Source organism: Somniosus microcephalus, chromosome 9 (genome assembly GCF_052327205.1).
Source record: "Somniosus microcephalus isolate GS21.2 chromosome 9, FLI_Smic_1.0, whole genome shotgun sequence".
Lineage (NCBI taxonomy): Eukaryota > Metazoa > Chordata > Chondrichthyes > Squaliformes > Somniosidae > Somniosus > Somniosus microcephalus.
This window is the reverse complement of record NC_140995.1, coordinates 240,281,069-240,300,076: the sequence shown is the minus strand read 5'-3', so window position 1 is coordinate 240,300,076 and position 19,008 is coordinate 240,281,069. Positions and strand designations below refer to the sequence as shown.

General features: G+C 50.1%; 1 protein-coding gene across 1 annotated transcript in view; it reads right to left on the bottom strand.

Annotated features, from left to right (window-relative positions):
- Positions 1-19,008, bottom strand: part of lrrc73 (leucine rich repeat containing 73) — a 223,443-nt gene that overhangs the window by 103,453 nt on the left and 100,982 nt on the right. The window contains exon 2 of the mRNA XM_085998248.1: positions 13,686-13,846. Coding sequence (XP_085854374.1) covers positions 13,686-13,846 — 161 coding nt within the window. The remainder of the gene's footprint in view (positions 1-13,685; positions 13,847-19,008) is intronic.

Sequence of the window (19,008 nt, the reverse complement as noted above, 5' to 3'; positions counted from 1 at the left end):
GATTAGTCTAAGGACACTGTGCCCAATGATAGTATCCCATAATTCTGCACCATCTGAGATTAGTCTACAGACACTGTGCCCAATGATAATATCCCATAATTCTGCACCATCTGAGATTAGTCTAAGGAGACTGTGCCCAATGATAATATCCCATAATTATGCATCATCTGAGGTTAGTCCAAGGACACTGTGCCCAATGATAGTATCCCATAATTCTGCACCATCTGAGATTAGTCTAAGGACACTGTGCCCAATGATAGTATCCCATAATTCTGCACCATCTGAGATTAGTCTAAGGACACTGTGCCCAATGATAGTATCCCATAATTCTGCACCATCTGAGATTAGTCTAAGGACACTGTGCCCAATGATAATATCCCATAATTCTGCACCATCTGAGATTAGTCTAAGGACACTGTGCCCAATGATAGTATCCCATAATTCTGCACCATCTGAGATTAGTCTAAGGACACTGTGCCCAATGATAGTATCCCATAATTCTGCACCATCTGAGATTAGTCTAAGGACACTGTGCCCAATGATAATATCCCATAATTCTACACCATCTGAGATTAGTCTAAGGACACTGTGCCCAATGATAATATCCCATAATTCTACACCATCTGAGATTAGTCTGCAGACATTGGCCTAGAAATTCATTGTAGCCACTTTTGGGGCGGTAAAGTCGGGCGGCCGCTAAAGTTTGCGCCCGCCGCCTAATCGAGGCCACTTTTCCGATATTCATTAGCTTCGTCCTAAGAGTTTGCTCGAGCGCTAAAACTGGCGCTGCACGCCTCTCTTTAGGCGCTAAGCCGGTGGGCCGGGGCGCTAAACCGGAAGTTGGGTGCAGGGCATGTGCGGCGAGCTGCTGATTGACGGCAGACACTCTGGCTCCGGTGAGCTCTTGAAGGGGGAGGGTGGATTTGTTTTTCTGAAAGGCCGACACTGGTGTATTTGTGGTTTTGGGGAGGGTTTCTCTCCATCAGTTTGTTATGTGTTCCCGGCACACCAGTCCTCCTCCTCCTCCTCCTCCTCCTCCTCCTCCGCCAGCCAGCCAGCCAGCCAGCCGTACCATTTCTAGTACAGGAGGGCCCTTTAATTTGCGCTCCCCGCGGCCCGCATCGGCTGTGTACCGTTCCACTTCACAGTCGTTAGGGCCGCCCGGCGCACAATGGGCCGGCGCGAGTGAAGTTCCGGTTCGGTGCGCACAAAGAGCGTTGCACGACGAAATGACGTCATGATCTGCGCGCGCAGCAGGGCGCGCGCTAAGACCTTGCGCCGGCGCTAAATGCGTACTGAAGTTGGGGCGAGGCGCAGATCGCGCTGCGCCCGGGCGTTAAGCGCCTAGCGCTCGAGATCTACTCCTCCTAAGGCACTAACGGCTGGCGCGCCCAACTGAATTTCTAGGCCAGTGTGCCCAATGATAATATCCCATAATTCTGCACCATCTGAGATTAGTCTAAGGACACTGTACCCAATGATAATATCCCGTAATTCTGCACCATCTGAGATTAGTCTAAGGACACTGTGCCCAATGATAATATCCCATAATACTACCCCATCTGAGATTAGTGTACAGACACTGTACCCAATGATAATATCCCGTAATTCTGCACCATCTGAGATTAGTCTAAGGACACTGTGCCCAATGATAATATCCCATAATTCTGCACCATCTGAGATTAGTCCAAGGACACTGTGCCCAATGATAATATCCCGTAATTCTGCACCATCTGAGATTAGTCTAAGGACACTGTGCCCAATGATAATATCCCATAATAGTGCATCACCTGAGATTAGTCTAAGGACACTGTGCCCAATGATAATATCCCATAATTCTACACCATCTGAGATTAGTCGAAGGACACCGTGTCCAATGATAATATCCCATAATTCTGCACCATCTGAGATTCGTCTAAGGACACTGTGCCCAATGATAATATCTCATAATTCTGCGCCAGCTGAGATTAGTCTAAGGACACTGAGCCCAATGATAATATTCCATAATTCTGCACCAGCTGAGATTAGTCAAAGACACTGTGCCCAATGATAATATCCCATAATTCTGCACCATCTGAGATTAGTCTAAGGACACTGTGCCCAATGATAATATCCCATAATTCTACCCCATCTGAGATTAGTGTACAGACACTGTACCCAATGATAATATCCTATAATTCTGCACCATCTGCGATTAGTGTAAGGACACTGTGCCCAATGATAATATCCCATAATTCTGCATCATCTGAGGTTAATCTGAGGACACTGTGCCCAATGATAATATGCCATAATTCTGCATCAACTGAGATTATTCTAAGGACACTATGCCCAATGATAATATCCCATAATCCTGCACCATCTGAGATAAGTCTAAGGACACTGTGCCCAATGATAATATCCCATAATTCTGCACCATCTGAGATTAGTCGAAGGACACTGTGCCCAATGATAATATCCCATAATTCTGCAACATCTGAGATTAGTCTAAGGACACTGTGCCCAATGATAATATCCCATAATTCTACACCATCTGAGATTAGTCTACAGACATTGTGCCCAATGATAATATCCTATAATTCTGCACCATCTGAGATTATTCTAAGGACACTGTGCCCAATGATAATATCCCATAATTCTGCATCATCTGAGGTTGATCTAAGGACACTGTGCCCAATGATAATATGCCATAATTCTGCATCACCTGAGATTATTCTAAGGACACTGTGCCCAATGATAATATCCCATAATTCAGCACTATCTGAGATTAGTCTAAGGACACTGTGCCCAATGATAATATCCCATAATTCTGCACCATCTGAGATTATTCTAAGGACACTGTGCCCAATGATAATATCCCATAATTCTGCATCATCTGAGGTTAGTCTAAGGACACTGTGCCCATTGATAATATCCCATAATTCTTCATCACCTGAGATTAGTCTAAGGACACTGTGCGCAATGGTAATATCCCTTAATTTTGCATCATCTGAGGTTAGTCTGAGGACACTGTGCCCAATGATAATATCCCATAATTCTGCACCATCTGAGATTAGTCTAAGGACACTGTGCCCAATGATAATATCCCATAATTTTGCATCATCTGAGATGAGTGTAAGGACACTGTGCCCAATGATAATATCCCATAATTCTGCACCTTCCGAGATTAGTCTAAGGACACTGTGCCCAATGATAATATCCCATAATTCTGCATCATCTGAGGTTAGTCTAAGGACACTGTGCCCAATGATAATATCCCATAATTCTGCACCATCTGAGATTAGTCTAAGGACACTGTGCCCAATGATAATATCCCATAATTCTACACCATCTGAGATTAGTCTACAGACACTGTGCCCAATGATAATATCCTATAATTCTGCACCATCTGAGATTATTCTAAGGACACTGTGCCCAATGATAATATCCCATAATTCTGCATCATCTGAGGTTGATCTAAGGACACTGTGCCCAATGATAATATCCCATAATTCTGCATCACCTGAGATTATTCTAAGGACACTGTGCCCAATGATAATATCCCATAATTCAGCACTATCTGAGATTAGTCTAAGGACACTGTGCCCAATGATAATATCCCATAATTCTGCACCATCTGAGATTATTCTAAGGACACTGTGCCCAATGATAATATCCCATAATTCTGCATCATCTGAGGTTAGTCTAAGGACACTGTGCCCATTGATAATATCCCATAATTTTGCATCATCTGAGGTTAGTCTAAGGACACTGTGCCCAATGATAATATCCCATAATTCTGCACCATCTGAGATTAGTCTAAGGACACTGTGCCCAATGATAATATCCCATAATTTTGCATCATCTGAGATGAGTCTAAGGACACTGTGCCCAATGATAATATCCCATAATTCTGCACCATCCGAGATTAGTCTAAGGACACTGTGCCCAATGATAATATCCCATAATTCTGCACTATCTGAGATGAGTCTAAGGACACTGTGCCCAATGATAATATCCCATAATTCTGCATCATCTGAGGTTAGTCTAAGGACACTGTGCCCAATGATAATATCCCATAATTCTGCACTATCTGTGATGAGTCTAAGGACACTGTGCCCAATGATAATATCCCATAATTCTGCACCATCTGAGATTAGTCTAAGGACACTGTGCCCAATGATAATATCCCATAATTCTGTATCATCTGAGATTAGTCAAAGACACTGTGCCCAATGATAATATGCCATAATTCTACACCATCTGAGATTAGTCTAAGGACACTGTGCCCAATGATAATATCCCATAATTCTACCCCATCTGAGATTAGTGTACAGACACTGTGCCCAATGATAATATCCTATAATTCTGTACTATCTGAGATGAGTCTAAGGACACTGTGCCCAAAGATAATGGCCTAGAAATTCAGTATAGCCACTTTTGGGGCAGTAAAGTCGGGCGGCTGCTAAACTTTGCGCCCGGCGCAAAGTCGAGCCCCCTTCGCCGATATTCAGTTGCATCGCCCTAAGAGGTTGCTGCTGCGCTAAAACAGGCGATGCACGACTATCATTAGGCGCTAAGCCGGCAGCCCGGTGCGCTAACACCGGAATTGGGCGCAGGGCAGGTGCGGCGAGCTGCTGATTGCCGGCAGACACTCTGGCTCCGGTGAGCTCTTGAAGGGGGAGGGTGGATTTGTTTTTTTGAAAGGCCGAGACTAGTGTATTTGTGTTTTTGGGGAGGGCTTCTCTCCATCAGTTTGTTATGTGGTACCGGTCTTCTTCTTCTTCCTCCTCCTCCTCCTCCTCCTCCTCCTCCTCCCAAAGAAGGAGTGTTGCAAAACGGCTGCCTTTTCTACTGCAGGAGTGCCCTTTAATTTGCGCTCCCCGCGGCCCGCCTCAGCTGTGTACCGTTCCACTTCACAGTCGGTCGGGCCGCCAGGCGCACAATGGGGCGGCGCGAGTGAAGTTCCGGTTCCGGGCGCACAAAGGGCGTTGCACGACGAAATGACGTCATGATCTGCGCGCGCAGATGAGCGCGCGCAATGACTTTGCGCCGGCGCTAAATATCTACTGAAGTTGGGGCGAGGCGCAGATCGCGCTGCGCCCGGGCACTAAGCGCCTAGCGCTCGAGATCTACTCCTCCTAAGGCGCTAACGGCTGGCGCAGCCAACTGAATTTCTAGGCCAATATCCCATAATTCTGCACCATCTGAGATTAGTCTAAGGACACTGTGCCCAATGATAATATACCATAATTCTACACCATCTGAGATTAGTCTAAGGACACTGTGCCCAATGATAATATCCCATAATTCTGCACCATCTGAGATTAGCCTACAGACACTGTGCCCAATGATAATGTCCCATAAATCTGCACCATCTGAGATTAGTCTAAGGACACTGTGTCCAATGATAATATCCCATAATTCTGCACCATCTGAGATTAGTCTACAGACACTGTGCCCAATGATAATATCCTATAATTCTGCACCATCTGAGATTAGTCTAAGGACACTGTGCCCAGAGATAATATCCCATAATTCTGCATCATCTAAGATTATTCTAAGGACACTGTGCCCAATGATAATATCCCATAATTCTGCACCAGGTGAGATTAGTCTAAGGACACTGTGCCCAATGATAATATCCCATAATTCTGCATCATCTGAGGTTAGTCTAAGGACACTGTGCCCAATGATAATATCCCATAATTCTGCACCATCTGAGATGAGTCTAAGGACACTGTGCCCAATGATAATATCCCATAATTCTGCATCACCTGAGATTAGTCTAAGGACACTGTGCCCAATGGTAATATCCCATAATTCTGCACCATCTGAGATTATTCTAAGGACACTGTGCCCAATGATAGTATCCCATAATTCTGCACCATCTGAGATTAGTCGAAGGACACTGTGCCCAATGATAATATCCCATAATTCTGCATCATCTGAGGTTAGTCTAAGGACACTGTGCCCAATGATAATATCCCATAATTCTGCACCATCTGAGATTAGTCTAAGGACACTGTGCCCAATGATAATATCCCATAATTCTGCATCATCTGAGATGAGTCTAAGGACACTGTGCCCAATGATAATATCCCATAATTCTGTATCATCTGAGATTAGTCTAAGGACACTGTGCCCAATGATAATATCCCATAATTCTACACCATCTGAGATTAGTCTAAGGACACTGTGCCCAATGATAATATCCCATTATTCTACCCCATCTGAGATTAGTGTACAGACACTGTGCCCAATGATAATATCCTATAATTCTGCACTATCTGAGATGAGTCTAAGGACACTGTGCCCAAAGATAATGGCCTAGAAATCAGTATAGCCACTTTTGGGGCAGTAAAGTCGGGCGGCCGCTAAAGTTTGCGCCCGGCGCAAAGTCGAGCCCCCTTCGCCGATATTCAGTTGCATCGCCCTAAGAGGTTGCTGCTGCGCTAAAACAGGCGATGCACGACTATCATTAGGCGCTAAGCCGGCAGCCCGGGGTGCTAACACCGGAAGTTGGGCGCAGGGCAGGTGCGGCGAGCTGCTGATTGCCGGCAGACACTCTGGCTCCGGTGAGCTCTTAAAGGGGGAGGGTGGATTTGTTTTTTTGAAAGGCCGAGACTAGTGTATTTGTGTTTTTGGGGAGGGCTTCTCTCCATCAGTTTGTTATGTGGTACCGGTCTTCCTCTTCCTCCTCCTCCTCCTCCTCCTCCTCCCAAAGAAGGAGTGTTGCAAAACAGCTGCCTTTTCTACTGCAGGAGTGCCCTTTAATTTGCGCTCCCCGCGGCCCGCCTCGGCTGTGTACCGTTCCACTTCACAGTCGGTCGGGCCGCCAGGCGCACAATGGGGCGGCGCGAGTGAAGTTCCGGTTCCGGGCGCACAAAGGGCGTTGCACGACGAAATGACGTCATGATCTGCGCGCGCAGATGAGCGCGCGCAATGACTTTGCGCCGGCGCTAAATGTCTACTGAAGTTGGGGCGAGGCACAGATCGCGCGGCGGCTGGGCGCTAAGTGCCTAGCGCTCGAGGGCCTAGAAATTCAGTTTTGCCAGTTTTGGGGCGCTAACGTTAGCGCCCGCCCGACTTTAGCGCCCGCCCCAAAGTTGCACCCCCTTTCAGTTGCTTCGCCCGAAGAGGTTGCTGGAGCGCTAAAAGAGGCGTTACACGACTATCTTTAGGCGCTAAGCCGGCGGTGCAGAGGGATAGCGCCGAGGCGGGGCGCAGCGCGGGTGCGGTCATTTTTTGATTGACAGCAGACCCCGTGGTGCCGGCCAGCTCTTAAAGGGGGAAGGGACGATTTAGTCTGCTGCCACGCCCTGCACACTGCAGCTTTCAAACTAGGCCTCAACACTGCTGCTGAGCCCAAGGAGCCATGGCAACGCATGAGAAGGCCTGTGAGCGTGCCCTGCGCTTCTCAGAGCGTGATCTGGATATCATGCTGACAGCATTGGAGAAGAGGCGCAGGATCTTGTTCCCAGACACTGGCAGGAATCCCACCCACCGCGTCTACACCAAAGCCTGGAGGGAGATCGCCACCAGGGTGTTGTCCTACGGCGATGCCCCCAGGGACAAAGTGCAATGTCGGAAGAAATACAATGACCTGACCAGGATTGTCAGGGTGAGTACCCTTTCCACTCTCCTCCTCATTCTTGCATGTACACCTGACATGATGGGCAAAGGGACCTGAAAGGCCTAATGGGCAGCCCTCAGCCAGCAGCTTTGGGACAGTCATGAGCATCAATTGCACATTCTGCACTTTACACACTGGCCAAGCTATTCCACCATGAGAGGCAGTGCACACTAGATCAGGGCTACACTCTGGCCAAGCTATTCCACCATGGGAGGCAGTGCACACTACGTCACGGCTACACACCGTACTTAGAGCCCGTCCTTTCTCTTGCAGGCTAAACTTGCGAATAATCGCAAGCGCCGCGACATCACCGGGGGAGGCCGCGCCAAGTTCCAGAAGCTCACTCCCCTGGAGGAGCGCGTGAGTGGCCTCATGGGAGGCCGCGTGATTGTGCCCAGAGCGTGCGGAGAAGCCGACCCTCCGCTGCCCGGCAATGGTAAGGACCTCGACTTTTGGCCCTCTCTCGTCGCACTTGCGCATCCGAGCTACCTCCTTTGCCACTGTGCCACCAATGCGCTGAATGCCACCAGTCATGACTCCCTCGCTGACGCCCTCTCCTCACTCTGAAGCTACTCTTGTGCCTTCCTGCTTTCAGCTGGTGACGAAGAGCTCCCTGAAGCTGCCAGTGACAGCCCCTCCGAACAGGAGGAGGAGGAGGAGGAGGAGGAGGAGGAGGAGGAGGAGGAGGAGGAGGAGGAAGAGCAACCCGGACCATCAGGGGAGGACTCAGGTCCCGCAGCAGAGGGCGAAGTGTTGGACACGTCTTCCCTGGACGAGAGCCTGGATCAACTTTCGGAGGGGAGTGCAGCTGCTGGGACCAGTGGCGTCCAGCCACCCAGGAGGGCTGCGGGTGGGCCGCGGCCTTCCCCCCAAAGGGGGGAAGGATCGGAGGGGAGTGCAGTTGCTGCGGACATTCAGCGCCAGCAACGTGCCAAGGGTCGCCTAGTTCGGACCCCTGCTCCCCAGCGGGAGACTCCCGCCTCCAGTCCGGCCACCTTCACGTCAGAGGAGGCGCGCCAGCTGGACCAAATGGCCGAGGATTCGGACCGCCGCCACACAGAGCTCATGCAGGTGGTGGGACGGATGCCTGAGGCCATCGAGTCGCTGGCGACCAGTGTGCGGGAGTTTGGGGCATCAAATGCCGAGAGTGGCCGGATGATGATGGAGGGAGTGGAACGGATGCCTCCGGCGATGGAGTCGCTGGCTGATGCCGTCAAGTCAGTGGCGGATGTGATGCGGGCGCAGACCAGGGCAACAGGGGCACTCACTGCTGCCACACGCGCTGCCTCAGCCAGGCATCGCCAGGACACCCGCCGCGCTGCAGCAGCACAGCGATCCGCCCTTCGGCTGATTGGTGCGGATCGTGCAGTGCGTGCCCGGGCGAGTGCCAGCGTGCGACATCACCAGCCAGCGCCTCCAATACGCCAGCTTGCCCACATTGCGCCATCCGTCGCCGCCACTCCCCCAGTGGAGCGTCAACGGCAAGCGGCTGGAGCTGATGGTGGGCATGCACATGTGCGCCAATCAACAGCCGGCCCCTCGAGGCCCAAAGCCCGTGTAGGCCGCCCCCCGAGGCCATCTGGCGGAAGGACATCTGACCCTCAGGTGCCTTCCCCCAGCCTCGCAGCAGCCACTGGGCAGAGCTTGCGGAGGAGCAGCAGGCCGGGCAGGGGCGCCAAAAGGCTGGACAAGGTCTCGCCCTCGCGGGCCACTAAGTAGAGGGTGTGGCCAGCTTTCATTTTATATGGCAGTGGACATCTTTATTTTGCCCATGGTTGTTTTGTTTATGGGTATGTTTTTTGCGTTAAGGCCGAGGTTGAGGCCTGGTTTGTTCAAATGTGGAGTTACTCCTCCCCAGGTTGTGGGAGTGAGTCGTTTGTTGCACTTTTTGTGGGGGCCGTTGATTGTTTTTGGGATTCATGTGGGAAGGGGATTCATTTTTGTCAAATATAAATTTATCTTTATTCAGACAGTGTCCATGGTTGTTCTTGTTAGTCTTTGTTGCCTTCGCCGGCTGAGGGCTTGCGGAGCGGCTGCATTCATCTTGCTTCATGGCCACAAGGCATTCCCTGACAGGGGGCTTAGAAGTTACGTTCAATAAGCTGGCGACGGACGGCCCTTGGACCTTGTCACTCCATCCTGGGAACGTACCCCTCCTCCTCCTCCTCCTCCTCCAGCTACTCCTCCTGAGGTGGTGGTCCAACGTCAGGTGGCAGTGCCTGAATCCTGCGGAGAGCCAGGTTGTGTAGCATGCAGCAAACTACGACAAATTGGGAGACCCGGTGCGGCGAATACTGCAGAGGTCCGCCGGAACGATCAAGGCAGCGGAACCGCTGCTTGAGGACCCCAATAGTTTGCTCGATGATGTTTCTGCTCCTTTGATGGCTCTCGTTGTATGCCTCTTCAGCAGCGGTCCTGGGCGCGTGGAGCGGGGTCATGAGCCAGGTACACAAAGGATAGCCTTTGTCCCCGAGTAGCCATCCTCTTGGGGGAGGCTGTGCCTCGAACATGTCATGCACAGTACTCTGCCGCAGGATAAAGGCATCGTGGCAGCTGCCTGGAAAGCAGGCACTGACAGCCAGGATGCGTTGCTTGTGGTCACACACCAGCTGCACATTGAGAGAATGGTAGCCCTTCCGGTTGCGATACTGCTCGCCATGCTCCAGAGGTGCCCGCAAAGCCACATGCGTACAGTCAATGGCGCCCTGCACCAAGGGGAAGGCCGCGAGTCTTGCAAATCCCACTGCACGCTGATGCTGGCTCTCCAGGGCCATGGGGAAGGAGATGAATTGGCGTCTCCTTCTGAAAAGGGCATCGGTCACCTGGCGGATGCAGCGATGCACGCCGAACTGGGATATGTTAGCTATGTCCCCAACAGTGGATTGGAAGGAGCCGGTGGCATAGAAGTTCAATGCCACCGTCACCTTCACTTCCACCGACAGAGACGTCCTGCACCTGAGCTTTGGACGCAGATCTCTGCGAAGCAGGTGGCAGATCTCTGCAACCACATCCTTTCGGAATCTCAGCCTTCTTACACATCGCGCGCCACTCATGGTGAGGTAGGAGCGCTGCTGGCGGTATACCCTGACTGGGTAAGGCCTATGTTGCCGACGCCTGTTGCCCCCTCTGCCTCGAGCCAGGGCTGCCCCTCTGACCCCGCGTCTGCGAGCCCTACGCACATGGCGCTGAAACTCCGCGTTGGCACCCCATGCAACCCCCATCAAATGCTGGCAAACAGTCAAATTTCCAACAGGGCACTTGCAGCGCTTTGGCCTGAGTCCAAAAATACCTGAGCTATTGCTGCACGAAACCAGTTAGCTCTCCTCCTTGTTGTGTGTCCAGAAATCCGTTGCACAAGAGTGTTTGCTGCAAGATGGCTGCCCTTTATACTGCAGGGTACGTGCCCTTCAATTTGCGCTCCCCGGGGCCCGCGTCGGCTGTGTTGCGTTCCATTTTACAAACGCTCTGGCCGCCAGCCGCACAATGGGGCGGTCCGACTGAAGTTTGGAATCGGGGCGCGCAAAGGGCGTTGCACGAGGATGTGACGTCATTTTCTGCGCGCGCAGCCGGGCGGGCGCTAAACTTTGCGCCGGCGCTAAGGGTCAACTTAATTTGGGGCGAGGCGCAAACTGCGCTGCACCCGGGCGCTACACGCATAGCGCCCGAAATTCACTTCTCTTAAGGCGCTAACTGCTGGCGCAACCAACTGAATTTCTAGGCCGAGATCTACTCCTCCTAAGGCGCTAACGGCTGGCGCAGCCAACTGAATTTCTAGGCCAATATCCCATAATTCTGCACCATCTGAGATTAGTCTAAGGACACTGTGCCCAATGATAATATCCCAAAATTCTACACCATCTGAGATTAGTCTAAGGACACTGTGCCCAATGATAATATCCCATAATTCTGCACCATCTGAGATTAGTCTAAGGACACTGTGCCCAATGATAATGTCCCATAATTCTGCACCATCTGAGATTAGTCTAAGGACACTGTGCCCAATGATAATATCCCATAATTCTGCACCATCTGAGATTAGTCTAAGGACACAGTGCCGAATGATAATATCCCATAATTCTGCACCATCTGAGATTATTCTAAGGACACTGTGCCCAATGATAATATCCCATAATTCTGCACCATCTGAGATTAGTCTACAGACACTGCCCAATGATAATATCCTATAATTCTGCACCATCTGAGATTAGTCTAAGGACACTGTGCCCAATGATAATATACCATAATTCTACACCATCTGAGATTAGTCTAAGGACACTGTGTGCAATGATAATATCCCATAATTCTGCACCATCTGAGATTAGTCTACAGACACTGCCCAATGATAATATCCTATAATTCTGCACCATCTGAGATTAGTCTACAGACACTGCCCAATGATAATATCCTATAATTCTGCACCATCTGAGATTAGTCTAAGGACACTGTGCCCAGAGATAATGGCCTGGAAATTCAGTTGGGCGCGCCAGCCGTTAGCGCCTTAGGAGGAGTAGATCTCGAGCGCTAGGCGCTTAGCGCCCGGGCGCAGCGTGATCTGCGCTTCGCCCCAACTTCAGTACACATTTAGCGCCGGCGCAAAGTCTTAGCGCACGCCCTGCTGTGCGCGCAGATCATGACGTCATTTACTAGTGCAACGCCCTTTGTGCGCCCCGAACCGGAACTTCACTCGCGCCGGCCCATTGTGCGCCGGGCGGCCCTAACGACTGTGAAGTGGAACGGTACACAGCCGATGCGGGCCGCGGGGAGCGCAAATTAAAGGGCCCTCCTGTACTAGAAATGGTACGGGGGGAGGAGGAGGAGGAGCAGGAGGAGGAAGAGGAGGAGGTGGAGGAGGATGGTGAGGATGGTGGTGGTGGTGGTGGTGGTGGTGGTGCCGGGAACACATAGCAAAGTGATGGAGAGAAACCCTCCCTAAAACCACAAATACACCAGTGTCGGCCTTTCAAAAAAACAAATCCACCCTCCCCCTTTAAGAGCTCACCGGAGCCAGAGTGTCTGCCGTCAATCAGCAGCTCGCCGCACCTGCCCTGCGCCCAACTTCCGGTTTAGCGCCCCGGCCCGCCGGCTTAGCGCCTGAAGAGAGGCGTGCAGCGCCAGTTTTAGCGCTCGAGCAAACTCTTAGGGCGAAGCTAATGAATATCGGAGAAGTGGCCTCGATTTGGCGGCGGCCGCAAATTTTAGGGGCCGCCCGACTTTACCGCCCCAAAAGTGGCTACAATGAATTTCTAGGCCAATATCCCATAATTCTGCACCATCTAAGATTATTCTAAGGACACTGTGCCCAATGATAATATCCTATAATTCTGCACCATCTGAGATGAGTCTAAGGACACTGTGCCCAATGATAATATCCCATAATTCTGCACCATCTGAGGTTAGTCTAAGGATACTGTGCCCAATGATAATATCCCATAATTCTACACCATCTGAGATTAGTCTAAGGACACTGTGCCCAATGATAATATCCTATAATTCTACACCATCTGAGATTAGTCTACAGACACTGTGTCCAATGATAATATCCCACAATTCTACACCATCTGAGATTAGTCTAAGGACACTGTGCCCAATGATAATATCCTATAATTCTGCACTATCTGAGATGAGTCTAAGGACACTGTGCCCAATGATAATATCCCATAATTCTACACCATCTGAGATTAGTCTAAGGACACTGTGCCCAATGATAATATCCTATAATTCTGCATCATCTGAGATTAGTCTACAGACACTGTGCCCAATGATTATATCCCACAATTCTGCACCATCTGAGATTAGTCTAAGCACACTGTGCCCAATGATAATATCCCATAATACTGCACCATCTGAGATTAGCCTAAGGGCATTGTTCCCAATGATAATATCCCATAATACTGCATCACCTGAGATTAGCTAATTCAGCACAGAATATAGATGATACCAGAGCACACCAGTTGATAAATTTACCAACTAAGGCACTGGGAGTGCTGCCTAAGCCGAGTCAATGAAACATTGAGATTCTAGTCCCCACTGCCTGTTGGGCTTATTCAGCACAAATGACACGCATAATTCCTACCTGACTTTGCGCCGTCGGGCGGTAACAGTCCACAGATGAGATTCATTCCTTCATCTCCCAGAATACAGTCTCCAAGGTCCAGTGATATTAGGGAGGGATGGAGGGAAAGGACTGGGTTCAAGACAGCCAATCCAGAATCAGTGAGCGGGCTGCCATGCAGGCTACAGGAAATAAATTTGTTAAACACCCTTAGGGCATGAGCTAAGTGGCATGGCAAACAACACAACAAATAACACAGAACATTTCAATGTATTTTCTATTTAGCAATAAGTGAGTGCCACTAATAGGAAATAAAAGCTGAAAGTGTCATAGCAGCGCAGTCAGAATCTGAATGAGAAAGGTTAAGGAAAGGTGAGACTCATCATTGAAACGGCTACTGTACAGGCAGGAGAAACCAATTCATTTGACAGTGCAAACAAAGAGGGCAAAGGCAAACAACAGGTAAAGATCAAGGCTTAGAAATTGGACAAGGCCAGAAAATGGGTGCAGGGATCACGATGTGCGATCATACAGATCCAGATCCTTCCGATGCAGGCAGCATGCAAACTTCATGCTACCTGTTAATTTAAATAATAGTAGCATGCAGCCCAGTGCTGAACACGCTGCTGTGTGGCTGCAAGCCTCAGCAGGGGGCCCAAGTTCATGCGAGGCTAGTACCACTTAAAAGTAACCTGCACTACTTAAAGGCAGCCTGCACCTCGTAAAGGGGAGGTGCTTTCTCGCTGCAGCAGGTGCTGCAAGTGGCTGGGAAAGAGAGTGTGAGCAAGGAGAAGATATACTGATGGTGCAACAGGACAGAGAGCGGGTTTCAACATTCTCTGACACAGCACTGGGGGCCTTGGTGCAGGTGGTGGACAGGAGAGAAGTCCTGTTTCCACAGGGGGCCAGGGGGCCCTCCAGACAAACTCTGAGAAGGCAATGGGAGCAGATAGCCATCGCGGTCAATGCGAGCAGTATAGCCCTGAGGACCTTGATGCAGTACCGCAAAAAGCTTAATGACCACACACGAGTGGTCAAGTTCAGTGAATTCATCCTCAAATGCCGTATCCTTTCAACTGAACCACTAGGCACAGAGAGTGCTCAATTCACCACCCGCCCTTCACTCACCTACCAACTATCTCTATCAATCAGGCCTCATACCGAACAGTCATTGCTTCACCCTCACACACTTAGCACTGCTGCAAGCCTCACACCCATTTCTCACAGCTTGTACACACTGCCAGCGGGAGATGGCAGCATATTGGCTATGTTACTTAACTAGCAATCCAGAGACCTGGACTAATGATCCGGAGACGTGAACTCAAATCCCACCACGGGAGCTGGGGAATTTAAATTCAGTTAATTAAATAAAGCTGGAATAAAAAGCTGGTATCAGTAATGGTGACCATGAAACTACCGGATTGTTGTAAAAACCCATCTGGTTCACTAATGTCCTTTATGGAAGGAAATCTGCCGTCCTTACCTGGTCTGGCCTATATGTGACTCCAGACCCACAGCAATGTGGTTGACTCTTAACTGCCCTCTGAAATGGCCTAGCAAGCCACTCAGTTGTAACAAACCGCTACAAGAGCTATACTAAAAATAAAACCGCATGGCCCACCCGGCATTGACCTCGGCACGGGACACGGCAGCGGCACACCCAGCCCAGTCGACCCTGCAAAGTCCTCGTCACTAACAGCTGGGGACTTGTGCCAAAATTGGGAGAGCTGTCCCACAGACTAGTCAAGCAACAGCCTGACAGTCATACTCACAGAATCATACATTTCAGCCAATGTCCCAGATTCCTCCATCACCATCCCTGGGTATGTCTTGTCCCACCAGGGGTGGCGGCACAGTGGTATACAGTTGAGAGAGAGTGGCCCTGGAAGTTGTCAACATTGACTCCCATGAAGTCTCATGGAATCAGGTCAAGCATGGGCAAGGAAACCTCCTGCTGATTACCACCTACCGCCCTCCCTCAGCTGATGAATCAGTACTCCTCCATGTTGAACACCACTTGGAAGAAGCACTGAGAGTAGCAAGGGCACAGAATGTACTCTGGGTGGGGAACTTCAATGTCCATCACCAAGAGTGGCTCTGTAGCACAACTGCTGGCCGAGTCCTGAAGGATTAGCTGCAAGTCTGGGCCTGCGACAGGTGGTGAGAGAACCAACACGAGGGGAAAAACCTTGAACTCGTCCTCACCAATCTACCTGTCGCAGATGCATCTGCCCATGACAGTATTGGTAGCAGCGATCACCGCACAGTCCTTGTGGAGACGAAGTCCCGTCTGCACACTGAGGACACCCTCAATCGTGTTGTGTGGCACCAGCACCATGCTAAATGGGATAGATTCAGAACAGATCTAGCAGCTCAAAACTGGGCATCCATGATGTGCAGAATTGTATTCCACCACAATCTGTAACCTCATGGCCCGGCATATCCCTCACTCTACAATTACCATCAAGCCAGGGGACCAACCCAGGTTCAATGAGGAGTGCAGAAAAGCATGCCAGGAGCAGCACCAGGCATACCTAAAAATGAGGTGCCAACCTGGGGAAGCTGCAATACAGGACTGCATGCATGCTAAACAGTGGAAGCAACATGCTATAGACAGAGCTAAGCGATTCCACAACCAACGGATCAGATCAAAGCTCTGCAGTCCTGCCACTGTCGTGAATGGTGGTGGACAATTAAACTACTATCAGGAGGAGGAGGCTTCATGAACATTCCCATCCTCAATGATGGCAGATCCCAGCAAGCGAGTACAAAAGATAAGGCTGAAGCATTTGCAACCATCTTCAGCCAGAAGTGCCGAGTGGATGATCCATCTTGGCCTCCTCCTGAGGTCCCCACAATCACAGAAGCCAATCTTCAGCCAATTCAGGTGCAGCAGGTGGTTAAGAAGGCAAATGGTATGTTTTTTTAAATTCATTGATGAGATGTGGACGTCGCTGGCTGGCTAGGCCTGCATTTAGTGCCCATCCCTAATTGCCCTTGAGAAGATGGTGGTGAGCCGCCTTCTTGAATCGCTGCAGTCCATATGGTGTAGGTACACCCACAATGCTGTTAGGAAGGGAGTTCCAGGATTTTGGCCCAGCGACAGTGAAGGAACGGCGATACAGGTCCAAGTCAGGATGGTGTGTGGCTTGGAGGGGAACTTGTAGGTGGTGATGTTCCCATGCGTCTGCTGCCCTTGTCCTTCTAAGTGGTAGAGGTCGCGGGTTTGGAAGGTGCTGTTGAAGGAGCTTTGGCGAGTTGCTGCAGTGCATCTTGTAGATGGTACACACTCCAGCCACAGTGCACCGGTGGTGGAGGGAGTGAATGTTGAAGGTGGATGGAGTGCCAATCAAGCGGGCTGCTTTATCCTGAATGGTGTCGAGCTTCTTGAGTGTTGTTGGAGCTGCACTCATCCAGGCAAGTGGAGAGTATTCCATCACACTCCTGACTTGTGCCTTGTAGATGGTGGAAAGGCTTTGGGGAGTCAGGAGGTGAGACACTCGCCGCAGAATTCCCAGCCTCTGGCCTGCTCTTGTAGCCACAGTATTTATATGGCTGGTCCAGTTCAGTTTCTGATCAATGGTAACCCCAGGATGTTGATAGTGGGGGATTCAGCGATGGTAATGCCATTGAATGTCAAGGGGAGATGGTTAGAGTCTCGCTTGTTAGAGATGGTCATTGCCTGGCACTTGTGTGGTGCGAATATTACTTGCCACTTGTCAGCCCAAGTCTGAATGTTGTCCAGGTCTTGCTGCATATGGACACGGACTGCGTCAGTATCTGACGAGTCTCAAATGGTGCTGAACAGTGTGCAATCATCAGCGAACATCCCCACTTCTGACCTTATGATGGAGGGAAGGTCATTGATGAAACAGCTGAAGATGGTTGGGCCTAGGACACTGCCCTGAGGAACTCCTGCAGTGATGTCATGCGATTGAGATGAATGACCTCCAACAACCACAGCCAACTTCCTTTGTGCTAGGTATGATTCCAACCAATGGAGAGTTTTCCCCTTGATTCCCATTGACTTCAGTTTTGCTAGGGCTCCTTGATGCCACACTTGATCAAATGCTGCCTTGATGTTGGCCTTCGTAGCGAGCGGGTTTGAGTACAGGAACAAGGATGTCTTGCTGCAGTTGTATAGGGCCTTGGTGAGACCACATCTTGAATATTGTGTGCAGTTTTGGTCGCCTTATCTGAGGAAGGATGTTCTTGCCATGGAAGGAGTTCAGCAAAGATTCACCAGGCTGATTCCTGGGATGGCAGGAATGACGTATGAGGAGAGATTGGGACGATTGGGCTTGTACTCGCTGGAGTTTAGAAGAATGAGAGGGGATCTCATTGAAACTTATAAAATTCTGACAGGACTGGACAGACTAGATGCAGGAAGGATGTTCCTGATGGCCGGGGAGTCCAGAACCAAGGGTCACAGTCTAAGGATAAGGGGTAAGCAATTTAGGACAGAAATGAGGAGGAATTTCTTCACCCAGAGAGTGGTGAACCTGTGGTAATTCTCTACCACAGAAGGCAGTTGAGGCCAATTCATTAAATATATTCAAGAAAGAGTTGGATATATTTCTTAAGGCTAAAGGGATCAAGGGGTATGGGGAGAAAGCAGGGACCGGATGCTGAAATTGGATGATCAGCCATGATCGCATTGAATGGCGGAGCAGGCTCGAGGGGCCGAATGGCCTACTCCTGCTCCTCTCTTCTATGTTTAATTCAATTCACTCCAAGTGATATCAAGAAACAGCTGAGCGCACTCGATACAGCAAAGAATATGGGCCCCGACAACATCCCTGTCGTGTTGAAGACTTGTGCTCCAGAACTAGCTACGCCTCTGACCAAGGTGTTCCAGTACAGCTACAACGCTGGCATCTGTCCAACAATGTGGAAAGCTGCTAAGGTGTGTCCTGTCCACAAAAATCAGGACAAATCCAACCCAGCCAATTAATGCCCCATCAGTCTACTCTCAATCATCAGCAAAGTGATGGAAGGTGTCGTCAGCAGTGCTATCAAGCGGCACTTACTCACCAATAACCTGCTCACCGATGCTCAGTTTGCATTCCACCAAGACCACTCAGCTCCAGACCTCATTACAGCCTTGGTCTAAATATGGACAAAAGAGCTGAATTCCAGAGGTGAGGTGAGAGTGATTGCCCTTGAATCAAGGCAGCATTTGACCGAGTGTGGCATTAAGGAGCCCCAGTAATACTGAAGTCAATGGGAATCGGGGAAAACTGTCCACTGGCTGGTGTCATACCTAGCACAAAGGAAGATGGTTGTAGTTGTTGGAGGCCAATCATCACAGCCCCAGGACATCGCTGCAGGAGTTCTTCAGGGC